Below are 18719 nucleotides of genomic sequence, written 5' to 3'. Positions count from 1 at the left end.
TGCAAATGGCTTTATAAAATTGAGACTGCCTGTCCTGTGTCATAATTATGTCCTTATTAAATCCAAGTTATTCTGTTTGCATCGTGATCCTGATTAGGAGGTCTTGATCTGGCAATTGAAGGCCCTTCAAAAGCAGAGATCAGCTGCATTGATAACAAGGATGGCACTTGCACTGTCACCTATCTGCCAACACTACCTGGAGATTACAGCATCCTAGTGAAATACAATGATACGCATATTGCTGGAAGTCCTTTCGTTGCCAAAGTTACTGGTAAGTAAACTTTAGACTTCATCATATCTGCTGAGTCTGTGAAATTATTATTACAAATCTATGTTTGTTGTGCTTAGTAAACCAGCACAATGTTATTGTGCAATTTGCACAATCAGAGAGGTGAGCATTATCTCACCTTCAGAAATCTCTAAATTTTAAACTCCTTTTGAGTGTCACAAGATTGTTTCCAATCTTGATAAAGACATTCTGGTGTTATTACTTATGTTCCATTTTATTAGACTTCTGTACAATACAGTTTATAAACTGCCAGGCATACCATGACTCAAAATTTTAGGCTGGTGCATTGTGCATTGCTGTCAGTCTACCACTGTATACATAATTACAGAAGTAAAGGACACAGGGATGACTCTAATGTGCTAGTGTGCTGCTGATCCTTGCTCAGGTTGTAATGCTTTAAGTGGTTCTAACTCTGAAACTCTTTACTTTAATACATTTCCTGCATTAAGGTAAAAATACTCTTCTCTATCGTTCATTGACAGACGCCACTCCATATTCCTCTTGACCATTGGGTTATGCTGCCCCCTACAGGAGTAGTATACTAGGCAGGAAAAAAACGTTACCACGCCTATGGGGCAGTCCCTGCAGGCATACATCCACACACTCTGCTATAGCCTTCAGTTTGTTTATGCCTAGTTTAGGAGTAGGACCTAGTTCCCGGCTGGGACTTCAGTCTTAGTTTGTTCTTTTATTTTTAAAGGGAACCTTTTGTTAAAAATTTAATTTTTTTTTTTTTTTTTAGCTAGTTAAGTTCCTGAAAGAACTGCAATCTACAGGCGGCCTGGGTTTCGGACTGGATATCCTAGATCCTTAAGGTCTCCCAGTCCGGCCAACAAGCGTGCACAGGTTACAGCCCAGCGCTAGGCCTTGCCAGGACAGAGCCCCAATGGAAAGTTTGTTCTAGCTCTTTCTGCTCTGCACATACCAGGTGTGGAAAACTGGCAGGCGGATTGCCTGAGTCGTCAGATGTTGGATCAGGGGGAATGATCTCTGCACCCGGAGGTGTTTCGCCTCCTGTGTGTCCGGTGGGGGACTCCCGACATCGACCTGTTAGCTTCTCAACTCAACAAGAAGGTTCAGAGGTTTGTAGACAGGTCTCGGGATCCTCAGGCCGACGCCACAGATGCACTGGTGGCTCCTTGGGGTCAATATCGGCTGATCTATGTGTTCCCTCCACTGAAACTCCTGCCACGGCTTCTGCGCAGAATAGAGGTGGAAGGGATTCTGGTCATTCAGGTGGCGGCGGCCCCAGACTGGCCTCGCCGGTCATGGTATGCAGATCTGGTAAAGTTGGTCGCCGATGCTCCGTGGCGACTTCCTTTCATAGAAGATCTGCTGTCTCAAGGGCCGATCTTCTACACTGCTTTACATTCGCTGGCTTTAACAGCTTGGCTGTTGAAAGCCAGGTTTTGAAGGATAGAGGTCTTTCTGACTCGGTGATTCTGACATTGTTGAAGGCCAGGAAGTCTACTTCTAGGAAGAGCTATCATCGCACGTGGAAATCTTACATCTCATGGTGCGAACCTAGTGGCTAGGATTTTGACCTTTCATCAAAAAGGGGTCGAACAGCGGTTGGCTTTGAGCACTATCAAAGGCCAAGTGTCGGCTTTGGCTGTTTTTTTTTTCCAACGACCTTTGGCTACGCATGCCTTGATTTGTACTTTTATACAAGGCGTTCGCCATATGGCTCCTCCAAGGCTATCCCCATTACCTCCATGGGATCTTATTTGGTATTGTCTGTTCTTCAAAAACCTCCTTTTGAGAACATTAGGGAGATTCCTCTGCTTACACTGTCTCAGAAGGTTGCCATTTTGTTGGCTATTACTTATGCCCGCAGAGTATCTGAATTGGCGACACTGTCCTTCCGTTTACCTTATCGGATTGTCCACAGAGATAAAGTGGTACTTCAACCTAACCAGTCGTTTCTTCCTAAGGTAGTTTTTGATTTCCATCTGAAGGACAACATTGTGCTGCCTACACTCTTTCCTTGGCCCAAGCATCCGAAGGAATTTGCTTTGCATTCTTTGGATGTGGTTCAGGCAATTAGGTTACCTGGCGGCTACTAAATCTTTCAGGAAATCAGACTTTTTGTCCTCAACGAAGGACCTCAAAAGGGATTGGCTGCGTCTGCTGCATCCATATCCAGGTGGATCAGACAGACGGTGCTACACTCATTCACTGAAGGGTCAGGTTCCTCCTTTCCCTGTTCTACTGCATTCTACTAAGGGCGCTGAGTGCCTCTTGGGCTTTTCGCCATCAGGCATCCAGTGATGCAAGTTTGCAAGGCGGCAACTTGGTCGTCTGTGCACACGTTCACTAAATTCTACAAAGTAAATGTGTTGCCATCTTTGGATGCTTCTTTTGGCTGAAAGCTTTTGCAGGCTGCTGTTGATAAGAGAAAATATTCTCTTTTAAAGGGTATGTTTTCTAGGTGAGCTCCAGTTGTTCCTGGTTGAACTCCATGTTCACTGGCTGGCTACGTTTAGCCTTTGGGAAATTATATTCTTTTCCGCTTTGTTTTTCCCACCCCTCATGCAAATGCTGCTTTGGGACATCCCAATGGTCAAGAATAATAAAGAGCTGCATATGTCAGTTAACGATAGAGAAAACTGGATTTTTGACTTACCGTTAAATCCTTTCCTCTGAAGTTCATTGACAGTCACACCACCCACCCCTCTACTTGTGAGTGGGATGGGTTTTTTCTTCTACACACTGCTTGCAAAAAAACTGAAGGCTATAGCAGTGTGTGTGGGTGTATGCCTGCAGGGACTGCCCCAAAAGAGTGGTAACATTTTTTTCCTGCCTAGTGTCCTACTCCTGTAGGGGGCAGCATAACTCAATGGTCAAGAAGAATATGGAGCTCCGTCTGTCAATGAACGTCAGAGAAAAGGATTTTACAGTAAGTCAAAAATCCAGTTTTTACCACTGGCTGTTTCCATGTGGGTTCAGCCACTTGAATGGCTAAGCCGCGATGACGTCCCTTACACTCATGTGGGCAGGAGTCATGGCCTAAATTATGTCACAGTCCTCCGGAGCCCAGTGCGTATGCCCTGGTGATGTCCCCGGCTACTGCTTTAGTAAATATCTCCTAAACAGTGCACTTTTTGGAGATTATTTTCTGTACCTACAGGTAAGCTTTATTATAGGCTTAACTGTAGATAAAAATCAATCATCTGACTTTACTATCACTTTAAATGCATAGTTGTTGACAGACCAGGGCGGCTGTGCTGCTTGTCGAGGTTTCTTGGATGTCAATGCTAAACCCTGGACATCGTTCAACCTAGGAAAGGACCAGCACTGGAAGACTGAAGAGGAAGTGAACTACACAGTTGGAGAATGTGTTTTTATTTAAACTAAGCTGGATCCTGGTAATGAAGAAAAAGAAAAAAAAAATATGTATGGAATTTTCCTTTAGAGTTCTGAACTTTTCAGAACTTCTAAGTCTGGTAGAACATGTTTCACCACTCAGGAATAGGCAGGTACTACCTGAATAGCAAAAGTGCTATATAATAAGAAGTAAACATAGCTTTGGAAAACATCCAGGTGTTGGTCTATTATTCGAAATTCGTACTAGAAATGAAGTAGTTTGCTGGACATCAGGGCTCATTGTATGGTTTTTGAGTTTTTTGTGATTATACCAGGACCTTATTTAGGCTTTAATTCAGGTTTCATATATTTGCATCATACATATAATTTACCTACATAATTATATTAACCATGCAAATGTGTATAACCTCAAAGCTAAACCTAATTAAATAGATGAAATAATTTCCAGAGACCTGTAAGAGGATCCGTCTGTTTGTCCATTAATCCCAGAACCTGTGTTTGGCCTGCAGAAGCTGGGAGCATGCGATGCTGATTAATATACTTGTGCATCTGATTTATATGACTGTACAGCTCAATGTGAACAGTGTATATATGGCTGGTGTACTTAATTAATGTCATCATCCGTTCCTTTGTAGATGACAACAGGAGACGTTCTCAAGTCAAACTGGGCTCCACGGCTGATTTCTTGTTGGATATCAATGAGACTGATCTAAGCCTGCTGACAGCCAGTATTAAAGCCCCATCTGGTCACGATGAGCCATGTATCCTGAAAAGACTTCCGAATAATCACATTGGTAAGCACAGAGCCTTATGCCATAACAGAGTTATTTATTAGATTATTTTTCGTATGATTTGTTACTCTCTTGATTTATAGTGGTTGTAAATCCTTACATATACCCACTGAATTGACTAGCCTCAGATGACACACAGAGATTAAACAAATTCTCCCACATAGGTTGTACCTGTTTATCTGAAGCCATCTCTTATCCACAACCATTCAAAGTGCACAGTTTACACAGCATTTCAGAAAGCAGGGATCTGATGTCACACACTGCACAGCATAGAGCAGTTTGCTTAGTGTCATATGAGACCCCTGCTACACAGTCTCTTAGGGAAACATTCACAGCTGAGACTGTCAATCACAGGCTGTGTGCTGCAGCTCCTCCCCCCATCTCCTTAGATCTCTTGGAGTTAGCATAACCAGAAGTGATTCATGTCAATAGCAGAGGAATGAAACAGCAGACAAAAATCACACTAAGTACTGTGGATTGAGTCAAGTACACACTATAGAAGGGATATGCTTTGTTCATTTTTAATTTCAGAGGATTACAACCACTTTAATCTGTTTAAAGTTTTTTTAAGGGGAACTTATCAAAAAGTAGAATACTTGTGTGAGAAACCTCTCCTGGCAACTGCCTATACTTTGACATGTGGGACAGTAAGCTGGACCTATTAAGCTTTACTGCCAAGGAGTTAGAGGCAGAAAGGTTTTTAAATGAGGCTTCTTTTCAGCTATCTTGCCTCATAGGAAACTGTCTTTAAAGTGTATATATAATCAAAACATATTTTGTTTTTTATAGAGAAGGGATTGATTACAAGATCTGTCAAATTTGTATTACTGTCTTTGTCACTGTTAGGTCAATGCACCCTCTTTGTTCATCCTGGTGACCAATTTTTACAACAGAAAGTGGTACATTTACTATTACATAAAATGAAAAAAATCTAAACGGGATGAGCTGAAACACACAATGGTAGGGGAAATTTCCATCATCTGTGAAATACTCCCAGATGGAGATGAACAGACATGGGAAATCTTGGGGAGATCTCATAATTGGACTAAGCCCCCCAGAATCCACATATAACTAAAATATCACTTTTGAGCAGACTAACACTTTCAGATCTCTGCAGCACGCAGTTCATTACTGTGTGGGACACCAGTTTTAGTGGACCATACCTTAACATAAATAAATAAATAACCCAATTATTGTAATGTTTTCCAGGCATCTCTTTCATTCCACGAGAGGTTGGTGAACACTTGGTCAGCATAAAGAAAAATGGACGCCATGTGCCTAACAGTCCTATCTCCATCATGGTCTATCAGTCTGAAATAGGTGATGCTAGCAAGGTGAAAGTATTTGGACCTGGATTAACTGAGGGCCGTACATTTGAGTTGTCCGATTTTGTGGTAGACACCAGAGAGGCTGGTAAGTGTATTATGCCAATAGTGTTAACAGGTTAGTACTATAAACCAAGGTTCAGAAACCAAGGTGTCCATGTCATCTATTTCAGGCTATGGTGGGCTTTCACTTGCAGTTGAAGGACCCAGTAAAGTGGACATTCAAACTGAAGACTTGGATGATGGCACCTGCCAGGTCTCTTACTGCCCAACAGAGCCAGGTGTTTATATCGTATCCATCAAGTTTGCTGATGAACATGTGCCAGGTGAGCCAGCCTTAGAAAGATCTACATACACTGTTTGGAGTATTGGTAAATGTTTCTCTGGCTTCCGAGTTCTCTAGATCCAAATCTAGGATGGCCTTCCTGTTGAATTCTATGCCCAATATTCTGAGTTTCTCCTTCCTAAGTTACTCTCTTTATTTAACTATCTGTTTGAGGAATTCACCCTACCACCATCTATGTGAGAGGCTTTGATAGTCTTGATTCCCAAGCCGGGCAAAGGGCCCTCACCTGCCGGAAGTCCTATCGTCCCATCTCCCTATTAGAGGTAGACCTGAAGATCTTGGCTAAGATCTTGTCACTCCGACTCAATCAAGTCATCGCTAATACATACCAATCAGTCCGGCTTCATTCCGGGCAGGAATACCTCCTTTAACCTCCGCAGGCTGTTCATGAATCTACAAGCTGAGCATGAGAATTCTGGCAGTAGAGTTGTTGTGACATTGGACATGGCAAAAGTCTTTGACTCTATGGAGTGGTCTTTCTTGTGGAAATGTCTGGAGAGCTATGGCTGCGGACCCAAATTTATAAAGTGGATACAATTACTTTATAGTGCACCTGTGGCGAAGGTATTGGCTAATGGCTGGACCTCTGCGCCGTTCCCGCTGTCTAGGGGAACCCGACAGGGGTGCCCTTTATCCCCTTTACTCTATGCTCTGGCAGCAGAGGCATTGGCCATTGCAATTAGGGCCCATCCTGACATTCATGGACTGGGACGGGGTCCCTCACAGAAAAGCTCGGCATGTATGCTGCTGATACCCTGCTATATCTGGAGGACTCGGATGCCTCCTTACTCACAGCTCTGTCTCTTATAGAACGCTACGGTATATTCTCTGGCCTCCAAATCAATTGGAACAAATTGCAGATTCTCCCTCTTGATGAAAACCCCATTGACGTGATCCCTGCTAACCCAACTCTTCAGAGCGTTTCATGCTTGAAATACTTAGAGGTCCACATTACTGTGAACCCCCAGGATTATGTGTTGGATAATATTCAGCCTCTATTTCACCTTATTAAGTCTAAGATCGAAGTGTGGTCCAAATTGCCCCTGGGGGTGATGGGTAAGGTGAACCGAATTAAGATGGTTCTCCTTCCCAAGGTCCTCTATGTTCTGTGGCACTCCCGGATATACCTACCTCTTAAACACTTTAAACAACTGGAATCCCTCCTGAAGGCGTTTGTGTGGGGATCCTGTAGACCCAAAATCTCCTGGCGGAAACCTAAAAATCCCTCGAACTTGGGCGGGGTTGCGCTCCCGGACTTTAATTTATACTACTTGGCATCAGCTATCTCAACTGTACCATATCGACAAAACAGACGGTGAACGCTTCATGACCCTGCTGCGCCCCAGATGGTCCCTTCCATCTATGGATCCCCTGACTGTTGTACTGCGAGGTGTATGTGGTTCGGGAGAGAGACATGACCCTAAGTCCCTATTATACCATTATAGTCGGATCTGGGAGGTCGTGTTGGACAGACTGAACTGCCCCCCAATACATGACTTCACCCCCTTTGTGGAATAACACGGTTCTCCAGGAGTTCTGCTCACTCCCTGACCCTTTAGTGTGGAGCGGTAGAGGTATTTCCTTTTTGCACCATATACTTACAGCAGGCAATCTGAGAACGTTCGATGACCTAAGGGAGCACTTCTTTACAGATATTTGCAGGTCAGACATGCTTATCGCGCCCAATTTGCCAATAGCCTGCCCCGAGCTGAGGCCATCGCAGTTTTGGAAATTATTAAGAGAACTGAGTCTAGACATTTGATCTCCCTGTTTTACACAGAGCTCCAGTCGTCCTCCTCCACCATGATAGCTTATGCTCTTAAGGCTCACTGGGAGCAAGATGTTGGGGCAATGGAGGACAAGGAGTGGGGGGAGGCACTAGAGACATGCCAAAAAGTTTCCCCCCGGCTGTCTGACTGACTTACCTAGGTCTTCCTAATTCACCGCTCATACCTCACGCCCCTTAGCCTAGCCAGATACCGGACTGGCTTCGATCCCAGCTGTCCGATGTGTCGCACTGAAACTGGTACCTTCTTCCATCTGCTTTGGATTTGTCCCGAGCTCCAGAGTTTTTGGCAACAGGTAGTCACCTTCCTCCACGACAAAATGGGATCTCCCCTACAACTTGCCCCTAAGCAATGTATTCTTGGCATATATCCGGACGAAGACATGGATACATTTCTTACTATATTCTTGCAGGAAACACACAATGGTAGGGAGGTCAATAATGTTAACCCCTTTCATAGACTGCTATACAAGCACAGAGGTTTCCCCCTCAAGTTTGACATAATTTGGGATAGATGGGTACAGTTTTCGGACACCTGTGTGCAGAAATTTTTCTGTGATACGTTATGAACCATTCTCCTATACGGATACTAATCTATGGCTATGTTTGTATTGTCATCTACCCAAGCACCTGGTTGACTTTTGTCTTGATGAGAATTTTCTGTACTTGCACAGTTCTCTTTATTTTTGTTGTATTATGTTGAAACTTTAATAAATATCACTGTTTTGGAAAGAAATGTTCCTCTGGCTTTTTACCCAATTTTATTTAACATGCTTCCAGGAAGTCCATTTACTTCCAAAGTCACTGGAGAAGGAAGAGTGAAAGAGAGTATTACAAGACGGAAGAAAGCCCCTTCTGTGGCTACTGTAGGAGGTATCTGTGAACTCAATTTAAAAATACCAGGTGAGGTAATTTTCTGTATTACGCTTTGTATATTGTAAAAGTTTAATTTATGAACCCAATATTTCATGTAATGCCAAAACGTTAGGTGGGTGGAAACCTATAGGCAAAGTATCCAAAAAGAATGGGCACACCGTCTAAATACACAGGGTAAAGTTTTCTTAATTGTCATTTTCTTTTTAATATAATGTGATGTGCCGGAGCTGGATCTTCCATAAGACAACCTAGGCAGGAGCTTGAGGTCTCAGGCGATTTTCACAGAGTCCAGCCATCACCTTCATGCCCCTGCAGTAAAACAAGAGTGATCGTGCAATTGGGTCAAAAGTTATACACCTGCTTGTCACTTCACATGGGTGAATGTACTTGTATATTATTTGAAGGGGCAGGCTATATACAGTGTAAATTGGGCAGATTTGTGACCATTGCAATTCATATCAAGGTCAACCAAAGGGATGGTAGTGGGGTACAGAAATGCTACCTTGCGTAGGACCCGGTTTGACCTCAACCCCTAATGGTGGAAGATAAATTAAATCTTACGGCCTGAACACAATTTTGCAGCTTTGACATGTGTTGGTAAAACTGTACATATCATCGCTACTACTTTGTGTAATGAACTATACCTTGTTTTTTTCAGGACAAATTGGGCTTTTAATAGGCGATAAATGGAAACCGATATTTACTATTTCATTTTTATTATCACAGGAAAACTGTCCCAAAATAGGAAAAAAATAATAATTTTTTTTAAAATTAGCTGTTTTTTTCGTGCTACTTCCATAACCTACCAACAAAGAACAACCTAAAATAAATTCTTCTGCTGTTGACGATTGTGGCGATTATCACATAAATGTATGTTTGTTGTTTGTGCCCAGAAACAATGTTGCGCATTTTGCTGCTTTTTAAATCCTACCGAAAATACACTGAGCTTGACCTTTGACCCTGCGCTTACCCTTAACACCAACCCTGACACTGACCTATTTAAAACTTTTATCTAGCTATTTGTTTTTCTTTTTTTTCTTTTTTTGTTGTTTTTTAAACACACTTTTGTGTATTTACATTTTTTTTCCTCTACTGTGTCTCCCAGAAAATAAGACCGGCTCTTATATGAATTTTGGCTACAAAAAACACACTGGGGCTTATTTTAAGGGGATCTCTTATTTATTTAAGATGTGTACATTAGTCTGCATTTATTTAAATAGTCATGTCTTCATTTTCTGGAGAAAAAAAAAATTACCCTGATCCTAAAGCATGATAGACAGCACAGTACTTGTGCTGTGTCATTTACTCCTCTCTATATTCTAAAAAACCTGAAATAAAACTATAAAAATGTTTTTTTTTAAAAAAGTTCCTGTGTCCCCTGTCTTCTCTCCCCCTTGTCTGTCATTATGATCTCTTTAATCTAGAAAAAAAACAACAAAAAAAAGTCATTGTAAAAGTAAATTTGTAACTTTATTGTTAAAAATACCTTATTTACCGCACTGCTGGGCGCTCACGTGACCCGATGGAGCTCTTCTTCTCCTATTCGAGCACTGCCAAGGGAGGGGCCGAGAGCCCCGCTCTGAGCACTGCAGCCAGAAGGAGAGGAGAAGATCCCTGGCAGGTCACGTGGGCACCCAGCGGCGCTGTAAATAAGGTATTTTCGACAAAGTTACAAAAGGAGACACACTGGATGTAATCTTTTTAAAAACCGGATTATATATTTTTACTACAGCTTATTTTCGGGGCTGGGATTATATTGCAGTCCTCCCTGAAAATCACTCTAGGTCTTTTTTTTTTGGGGGGGGGGGCTTCTTTTCGTGGAAACACAGTAGCAAGGAGCGAAAGATACAATTAAACGTTTTCTCTCCATTCAGTAGAGAAAGCATACACGGGTGGGCTTTACAGTGATTGGTCACTGTAATAGCCAATCAGAGGCTAACACAGCATTCAGGCGATCGAGAATAGGGGCTCTTGGTAACAGCTTAGTCCCTGTGCTGGAAGCGCACTGGGCATATGTTTTAAAAAAACGTTTATAGTGGTTGTAAAGGCTTATTTGTTATTTTAAAAAATATATATATATATATATATATATTTATACTTACCTGCTATGTGCAGTGGTTTTTCACAGAGCGGTCCCAAACCTCCTCTTCTGGGGTCCCCTGCCAGGAATTTTGGCTTCTCCTTTTTCGGGTGCCTCCATAGCAACTTGCTATGGGGGCACACATGCGGCCTCTTTTATGGCACACAGCGCAGCTCAGCCCCCCCCCCCCCCCTCTGCTCATAGGATTTGATTGACAGTAGCAGAAGCGAATAGCTTCCGCTGCTGCCTCTGAGCAAAGAGAGAGAGGAGAGAGCTGCTGCAGATGGGCACAGCTGGGTCGAGATTGAGCTTAGGTTAGTATACAAGGGAATGATGCGACTATACAAATACTGGGACATATTTACCTTAAGACAGAAAATATATTAAGCTAAAAATTGTCTAACATTTAGAACCACGTAAAGCATATGATGCTTGACTTGCGTTTTAGGGATACTATTCTAGTTTACCCCCTATTGAACTATACATTGAAATCCATGGACTAGCGACACCAAGCAGCCCAACTTCTCAACTGAAGAAACAAAGTACAATACTTTGTAATAGGAACAATTCTTGTGGTTTATATGTTGTATATCTGCAAAAATGTAAATGTTTTGCTCTGTGCCTATTGAAGTCGAATATTTAACAATGTTTTTTGCTATATGGTTCATGTGTGCATTATTGTATATAGATGTACAGTATGTTTTCTTTGTGTTATGCTCAGTTACATGGTTCCAACTGGCCTTATCTCGAGAGGCTCTTTCTCAGACTTGGCATATTCCGCCATCTTCTGGAACAAAGCCGACACTCCAAACTTCACATCCATACCTCCAAAGAAATACAACAGGGACAATAGGGACTGAGGGTGTGTTCTGGAATGCATAGCATGTGCTTGTGGATCTTGCATGAACAGTTTAGCTCCACTAAACTTGAACTGTAGTGGTTGCTGTGGTTTGCTCTATTTTGCACATTAGTTAAAGACTCCCTGAGAGGGACATTTAAAGGGCTTGATGCATGAACCAGCAGCAATGCTTACTATGCCTAAAGACCTGTCTCAATGGCTTTTCTTTGAATCAGAACTTGTTAATCTTCCCTTACAAGTGAATGGGTATGCAAAAGCAGGTTAATGCAGCATACAGTGCCTTGAAAAAAATATTCATACCCCTTGAAATTTCTCTTTTGTTCATCCACGGACACAATGCTCCATAAATCAAAACTAGTGGGTTATATTGCCTCCTCCAGGAGTAGGACTAGGCAAAACAAAAAACACCTGGCTACGCCCATGGGCCGTCCTCAGCTGGTATATAACCCCCCTCTCCCCTCTAGGTAATCATTTTTATTTTGTCTAGTCAAGAGTATGGACCTGGGCTCCTGGCTGGGATCTCTGGTCCTAGCAATTTTCTCCTTACTTACATCTTTTTTGTTTTCTCTCGGGAGATCTACAATCAACTGCTGGGCTGGGTGAAGGGGTGGATAATCTAGATCCAGTGGTCTCCCCAGCCCAGCCAGCGAGCGCATGCAGCCCGCAGCTACACGCTAGGATGGCCACGATGGACAGAGGCTGGCCTACGTGTTAAACGCCTCGCAGGGTAGCATTCGACCGGGCTTTGGTTCTGAGTCACAGTGGTCCCTTTGGCCGACAGCTTCCCTACTTTTGTTGTGAGGAGTTACGGAAGGGTAAGTACAGTCCCCCCTCCAGCCTTTTGGTGGTTTTCTTTGGGGTGGACGCGGGTAACCTCCAGGGATGGTCAGACCTGCCTGCAGGTTCTCTCCTGCCATCGTTCAATCCCTCACTGAGCTGGGCTTCCCCTACTCCCATTCCACCCTGTCTGGACCTAGAGTCTGGTGGGGGTCCCAAGACAAAGAATGCAGCAGAGACCCCTGGGATCTCCCCTGCTATCCCCACTCTGTAAGGGTCCTGGGGTAGTGTGTGTCCTGCCCTGGTAATCTGGAGGGGTCCCAGTGTAGGAGACCCCTAGGTGCATACCCTGCTGTTTGCAGTGCATACCCTGCTGTTTGCAGTGTGGGTATAGTGCAGAGACTGGTGCAGAGTGCACAGCAGAGTCTCCCCTAAATTTGTGTCCTATCTTCAGGGGGGTCCCCTTGCAGAGGGTGCAGTGTTGCAGAGGGTGCTGGAAAGTTCCTGGCAGCATTCTTACTTTGTTTGCAGCTGATGGTGGCCATTTTTCCTTAGTCTAGCTGGTCTCCGGTTGGTGGCCATGTTTGTGTAGCCGGATGATATCACAGGGGCCATTTTCCCTTAGTCTGGGAGATGCTGGAAATAACTGAAGCCTCATGGGAATGCTGAAGCTGCTCCTCTTCCTCCTTAGTTTCCTCTTCCTCCTTAGTTTCCTCTTCCTGTTCCCGGGACATATGAGCAGGGATAGCTTCCATGATGATGCTGGGTTTGAATAATTGGCACTCCTCCAGGCGGTAAGGTGAGTCTTTGGTCCCTGTTATCTCTCTCTCTGCTGATTGGTACCCTGAGCCTTGAGGGGATCCTTTAGTGGTGCCAAAATATAGTTTTTGTACTGCAAGGTCTTCCTTTCCTTATAGAGCTTCAGGGTCACGTCTCCCCCACCGACCCCCCTCATGGAGGTGGAAGGTCCCTTGGAACCCCAGCTTCCCATGGTTGCACTGACGGCGGTCCTGCAGTCTATAGTGTCCCGGGTGGAAGTGGCGTGTGGGAAAAGGCCCAGGAGACAGCGCCCCCCCCCCCCCCCCGCCTTCCCCTGCTCAGGTTGTCTCATCTGATTCTGAGCCCGATACTGCTATAGACATGGCCTGTCCAGGGGGATTTAATATCCCACCTCCCTGATCCATCCGATAGTAATGAGGATTCCTCCATGGTCGCAGCAGCGAACGAAAAAGTGCTGGTAGACACACTTATCCCTGAAGTGCGTGAGACTTTAAAAACTGAGGATGGCTGTGTCGTTTGGTTTGCACAAGTTGCATCGTACTCCAAAGTTGTTTCCTTATGTGCCTTATTTTGATAGGTTTTCCTGTAAGGAATGGGAACAACCAAAATTACTCTTTGCGGTCCCCAAATGTTTTGCTGTACATTACCCTTTTGAGGAGTCACTTTTAAAAAAGTGGGCTAGTCCACCAGTGGTGGACCTTCCTGTTTTCTAGCTTGAATAAAGCAACCATGATCCCAGTAGAGGAATCTCCGTCCTTTTACGGACCCGGCTGACAAATCGGAGGCTGTGTCACACAGCATGTTTACTATGGCTGGTTCGGCATTGCAGCTAGTTTTTGCCTCAGCCCTGGTGTCTCAGACCCTAACTGACTGGGCCAAGCTTTTGCGCCATTGCCTGGGGGGTGAGCTGGTCCCCACTGCTTATGTTGATTTAGTGGACCAGTTGGTCCATGGGCTGCAGTTTATTTGTGATGCAGTTTTGGATACAGCTCCTGTGCTGTCCAAACTTTCTGTTTCAGCGGCTGCAATTAAGCATGTTCTGTGGCTTAAGAATTGGTCCGCAGACCAAGCTTCTAAGCCTCTCATTGATCTGCCCTTTCAAGGCGATCGCTTGTTTGGGGCTACCCTGGGTGACCTCATTAAGGGTATCACGTGGGGGGAAGAGTACCTTCTTGCCACAGTCAAGGAAAGGGAAGGAGCCTCGCGTCAGACAGGGGCCCTCCTTCTCAGCCCATAGAAAATTATTTTGTGCTTTTGGGATGGAGAATAAGGGCAATAGATCTTTTAAATATTCCCCAGGGGTTCCAAGCAACCTTGGTTGGGTAAGCCTAGAGCTAGCTTCCCCGGACCAGCAGACAATACTCCTTCAGCATGAAGGTCTGCCCTCACCCATTAAGTTTGCAAGGTCTCATCTGACCAGAACACCAGCTTCCACAAGTTTTCTGTGTCCCCCCCACATGGTTTCTCGCAAACTGCAAATTGGACTTCTTATGGCTTTCTTTTAACAATGCCTTTCTTCTTGCCACTCTTCTTTAAAGGCCAGCTTTGTGGAGTGTATGACTAATAGTTGTCCTGTGGACAGATTCTCCCACCGGAGCTATGAATCTCTGCAGCTCCTCCAGAGTGACCAAAGGCCTCTTGGCTGCTTCTCTGATAAATGCTGTCCTTGCCCGGCCTGTCAATTTAGGTGGACAGCCATGTTTTGGTAGGTCTGCAGTTGTGCCATACACTTTCCATTGTAGGATGATGGTTTGAACAGTGCTCAGTGGGATGTTCAAAGCTTGGGATATTTTTTATAACCTAACCTTACTTTAAACTTCTCCACAACTTTATCCCTGACCTGTCTGGTGTGTTCCTTGGCCTTCATGATGCAGTTTGTTCATTAAGGTTCTCTAACAAACGTCTGAGGGCTTCACAGAACAGCTGTATTTATACTGAAATTAAATTTCACACAGGTAGATGCTATTTGCTAATTGGGTGACTTCTGAAGGCAATTGGTTCCACTAGATTTTAGTTAGGGTTATCAGAGTAAAGGGGGCTGAATACAAATGCATGCCACACTTTTCAGATATTTATTTGTAAAAAAATTTGAAAACCATTTATCATTTTCCTTCCACTTCACAATTATGTGCCAATTATGTGTGTTGGTTTATCACCTAAAATCCCAATAAAACACATTGACGTTTTTGGTTGTAACATGACAAAATGTGGAAAACTTCAAAGGGTTCGAATATTTTTTCAAGTCACTGTAGGTAGTCAACTACAGGTGAAATGCACCCATCGATGATAATGATCTCAGACCTGACCTCAAATGCACACAAGCCCAAGCCTGTCAACACAGGCCTTAACTTTCAGGTAGGACAGTCATATCGCTCATTACACCATAATGAAGGATTTGATAAGGTTACACCTTACTCATCTAAGTATCAAAACTTTCAAACAATAAAATGTGTAAAAATCTTTGCCTGTCCATTGTTTATAACAGTAGTGTATCCTTTGCTGTGTTAACGGGTAGCTTTTAGTGTCTGAACACACAGTAGGTAGGTTTGTGTTGTCATTTTGTAATTTAAAAAGTAGCTGGCGTGTGTGTACAACCCCCAATTCCAAAAAAGTTGGGAGGCTGTGTAAAATCTACATAAAAACAGAATGCAATGATTTGCAAATCTCATAAACCCATATTTTTTTTTTTTTTCAAAGAGGAGAGTGTTCTATTATTGGAAGGAAAAAATCTATGCTTTTCATTTTTTAAAGACAGCTTCCTAAACATGTTCTTGTTTTTCTAAGATTAATACATTTCATTACACTGACGTTTGGAAGATTTTGGCAATACTATATTGTTCTTTTAAAAAGCTCTTTAAAATCAAACAGCACAATTAGTTTCCGTTACACTGCAAATCCCCACAGAGAGGTCAACTAAGGTTAAATACAGAAAAATATGGATTTTATTTTGCTGCCACCTCCGTGACTGCAAATTCTAGACACACCATTTAAATTCAGCTGCAACGCATGGGTGACAGCATTTTGTGGCTTCAGTGAATCAGAGTGATGGTCTGTTTTTTGTTGCAACTCTGTAGAAACCGCAAACTTTTTTTTTTTTTAATAAATATTAACTTTGCCAAATATTCAAGTTCTAAGTTGGATATCTTTCCTAGGTGTTTGTTTAATCTCTTTGCAGTTTCCGGTTTCTGGGAGACATAAACCCATATTTTACTCACAATAGAAAACAATCAAATGCTTAAACTGTGAAAATGTACCATTTTATGAAAAAAAAAAAAATTAATAATAATTTTGAAATTGATGGCAGCAACACATCTCAAAAAAAGTTGGGACAGGGCCATGTTTACCACAGTGTAGCATTCCCCCTCTTTTTTTTTTTTTTTTTTTAACAGCACTCTGTTAATGTCTGGGAAATAAGGAGACCAGTTGCTTGAGTTTCAGGAGAGAAATGTTATCCTGTTCTTGCCTGATATAGGATTATAACTGCTCGACAGTCCTGGGTCTTTGTCATATTTTTAATATCAAGATGCTCCAAATATTTTCAGTTGGGGAAATGTCTGGACTCCAGGCAGACCAGTTAAGCACCTAGACTAGTCTACTACAATGCCATGCTATTGTCATGGATGTAGTATGCGTCTTAGCATTGCCCTGCTGAAATATGCAAAGCATTCCCTGAGAGGCATCATCTGGATGTGAGAGTATATGCTGCTCTAAAACCTAGATATATCTTTTAACATTGATGGTGCCTTTGCAGATGTGCAAGCTGTATTCCTTATGCACTAACACACCCCCATACCATCAGAGATTTAGGATTTTGAACTGAGTGCTGATCACCAGCTGGAAGGTCACTCCTGTCCTTAGCCCAGAGGACGCAATCTCGTGGTTTCCAAAAAGAATGTAAAATTTGGATTCGTCTGACCACAGAACAGTTTTCCACTTTGCAACAGACCATTTTAAATGAGCTTTGGCCCAGCTCTTCCCTGTTAGTACCACTTACTTTGTCATTTTTTTATTGCCCTCTCCCAACTTTTTTGAGACCTGTTGTTGCCATCAATTTCAAAATTAACTTATTTTTTTCTTAAAGTGGTACATTTTCTCACTGTGAACCGGTACTGGTAAATGTGTGCCGCTCAAGCTACAAGGGAAAGCAATTCTATGTCCACAATTGTGAGTGCAGGCTAGGTAAGGAACTTGTGTCTGCTTCAAACAACTTTTGAGCAAAGGATTGATCACTTAAAGCTGCACATCAATTCACGCCCCAACGCATTACACTCCACCCCTCAGAGCTTAATCATGGGATCCCCATGATTAGGCTCTGAGGGGCGGAGTGAAATGCATTGGGGGCGTGGCCTGGCAGGGGCCAAGGCTGAGAATGCCATTCCTTCCAATACTATTGGGTGTGCATTGAGTGCATTGGGTGTGCAACTTCATGGGGTCCAGTGATACATTTTCTCAGTTTAAACATTTAAAACGTTTTCTATTGTGAATAAAATATGGGTTTATGAGATTTGCATTCTGGGCTAAAGCCCGCTGCCAGCTGATGTCACTTAGCCGGTCCAGGCTCTGGAAAGATCCCAACTTTAAAGTCAGAATCCACTCCGATATTTGGACTGGCAGCTGCCTCGGCCTCTCAGTGAGCCACTGGGAGACTGAGCCAGCTATTCCCGCCCCCTCCCCAGCCAGACACTCCTGTGACCGCTGGATGGGCAAAGCAGAAAGACGGTGAATGACAGTCACCGACTCTTTGCTCAATGAAGACCAAGAACTGAGAGATGAATAGTTTTTGATCACTCAGTTCTTGGTCTTATGCCTCGTACACACGTGCAGATCGTCGGCCGAACGATCGGTCGTCTTTTGTCCGCAGACTACAGCCGACTGCAGAAGTGATGTCATGTGATGGTTAACTTTCCCTGTGTCTTTTCTTTTCTGAGCATGCCCAGTCTTGCAAATCTGCTGTCTGTCGGCTGAATTCTGTATTGACTGGCGAACAATCGGCCGCTCTGGTGTCGGCATACAAAAATTTTAATGCTTGCACGACAGATTCTTTTCGGTCGAAAGTGCGCTGTCGGCTGTCGGAAGCATCATACTAACAAGCCGAAAATCGGCCGATCGTTCGGCGGCCGAACATTTTCGGCCGACAATCTGCACGTGTGTACGGGGCATTAGAGCCAGTGGAGCACAGATGCAGCATCGTCCAGTGCTGCATTCATCTAGGTGAGTATACATTTTTTTTAAAGACCCTTATGCTTCCTATTTAAATATTTGTAGTTCTTATGCTCTTATTTTTACAGTTTTGTAAAAATAAATTTCTTCTTTTTTGGAAGACAGCTTGTGTGTTTATGGATTTTGCTTTTAAGCCAACCTCTCATCCTTCCAGTCTGCTACAGACTGCTGAGATTTGTTGAAAGTCTTTGTGATAGATCTCATCTGTCTTAAATGTTACTTTGGCTGAAAATGTAAAACACAGCTATTGCTATATAGTCACA

The 18719-nt window shown here is 43.3% G+C and overlaps 1 protein-coding gene across 4 annotated transcripts in view; it reads left to right on the top strand.

Annotated features, from left to right (window-relative positions):
• The window catches only part of LOC309561572 (filamin-B-like), a 359048-nt gene that overhangs the window by 298955 nt on the left and 41374 nt on the right, over window positions 1–18719 (top strand). For all 4 annotated transcript variants that reach the window (XM_082265555.1, XM_082265554.1, XM_082265552.1 and 1 more), the window contains 5 exons: window positions 98–271; window positions 4252–4410; window positions 5617–5820; window positions 5906–6058; window positions 8645–8767. In XM_082265555.1, the coding sequence (XP_082121681.1) occupies window positions 98–271; window positions 4252–4410; window positions 5617–5820; window positions 5906–6058; window positions 8645–8767 (813 nt within the window). The remainder of the gene's footprint in view (window positions 1–97; window positions 272–4251; window positions 4411–5616; window positions 5821–5905; window positions 6059–8644; window positions 8768–18719) is intronic.

The sequence above is a fragment of the Pelophylax lessonae genome (genome assembly GCF_965119305.1).
Source record: "Pelophylax lessonae genome assembly, chromosome: 8".
Classification (NCBI taxonomy): Eukaryota; Metazoa; Chordata; class Amphibia; order Anura; family Ranidae; genus Pelophylax; species Pelophylax lessonae.
This window is presented reverse-complemented; position numbering and strand designations above follow the sequence as displayed.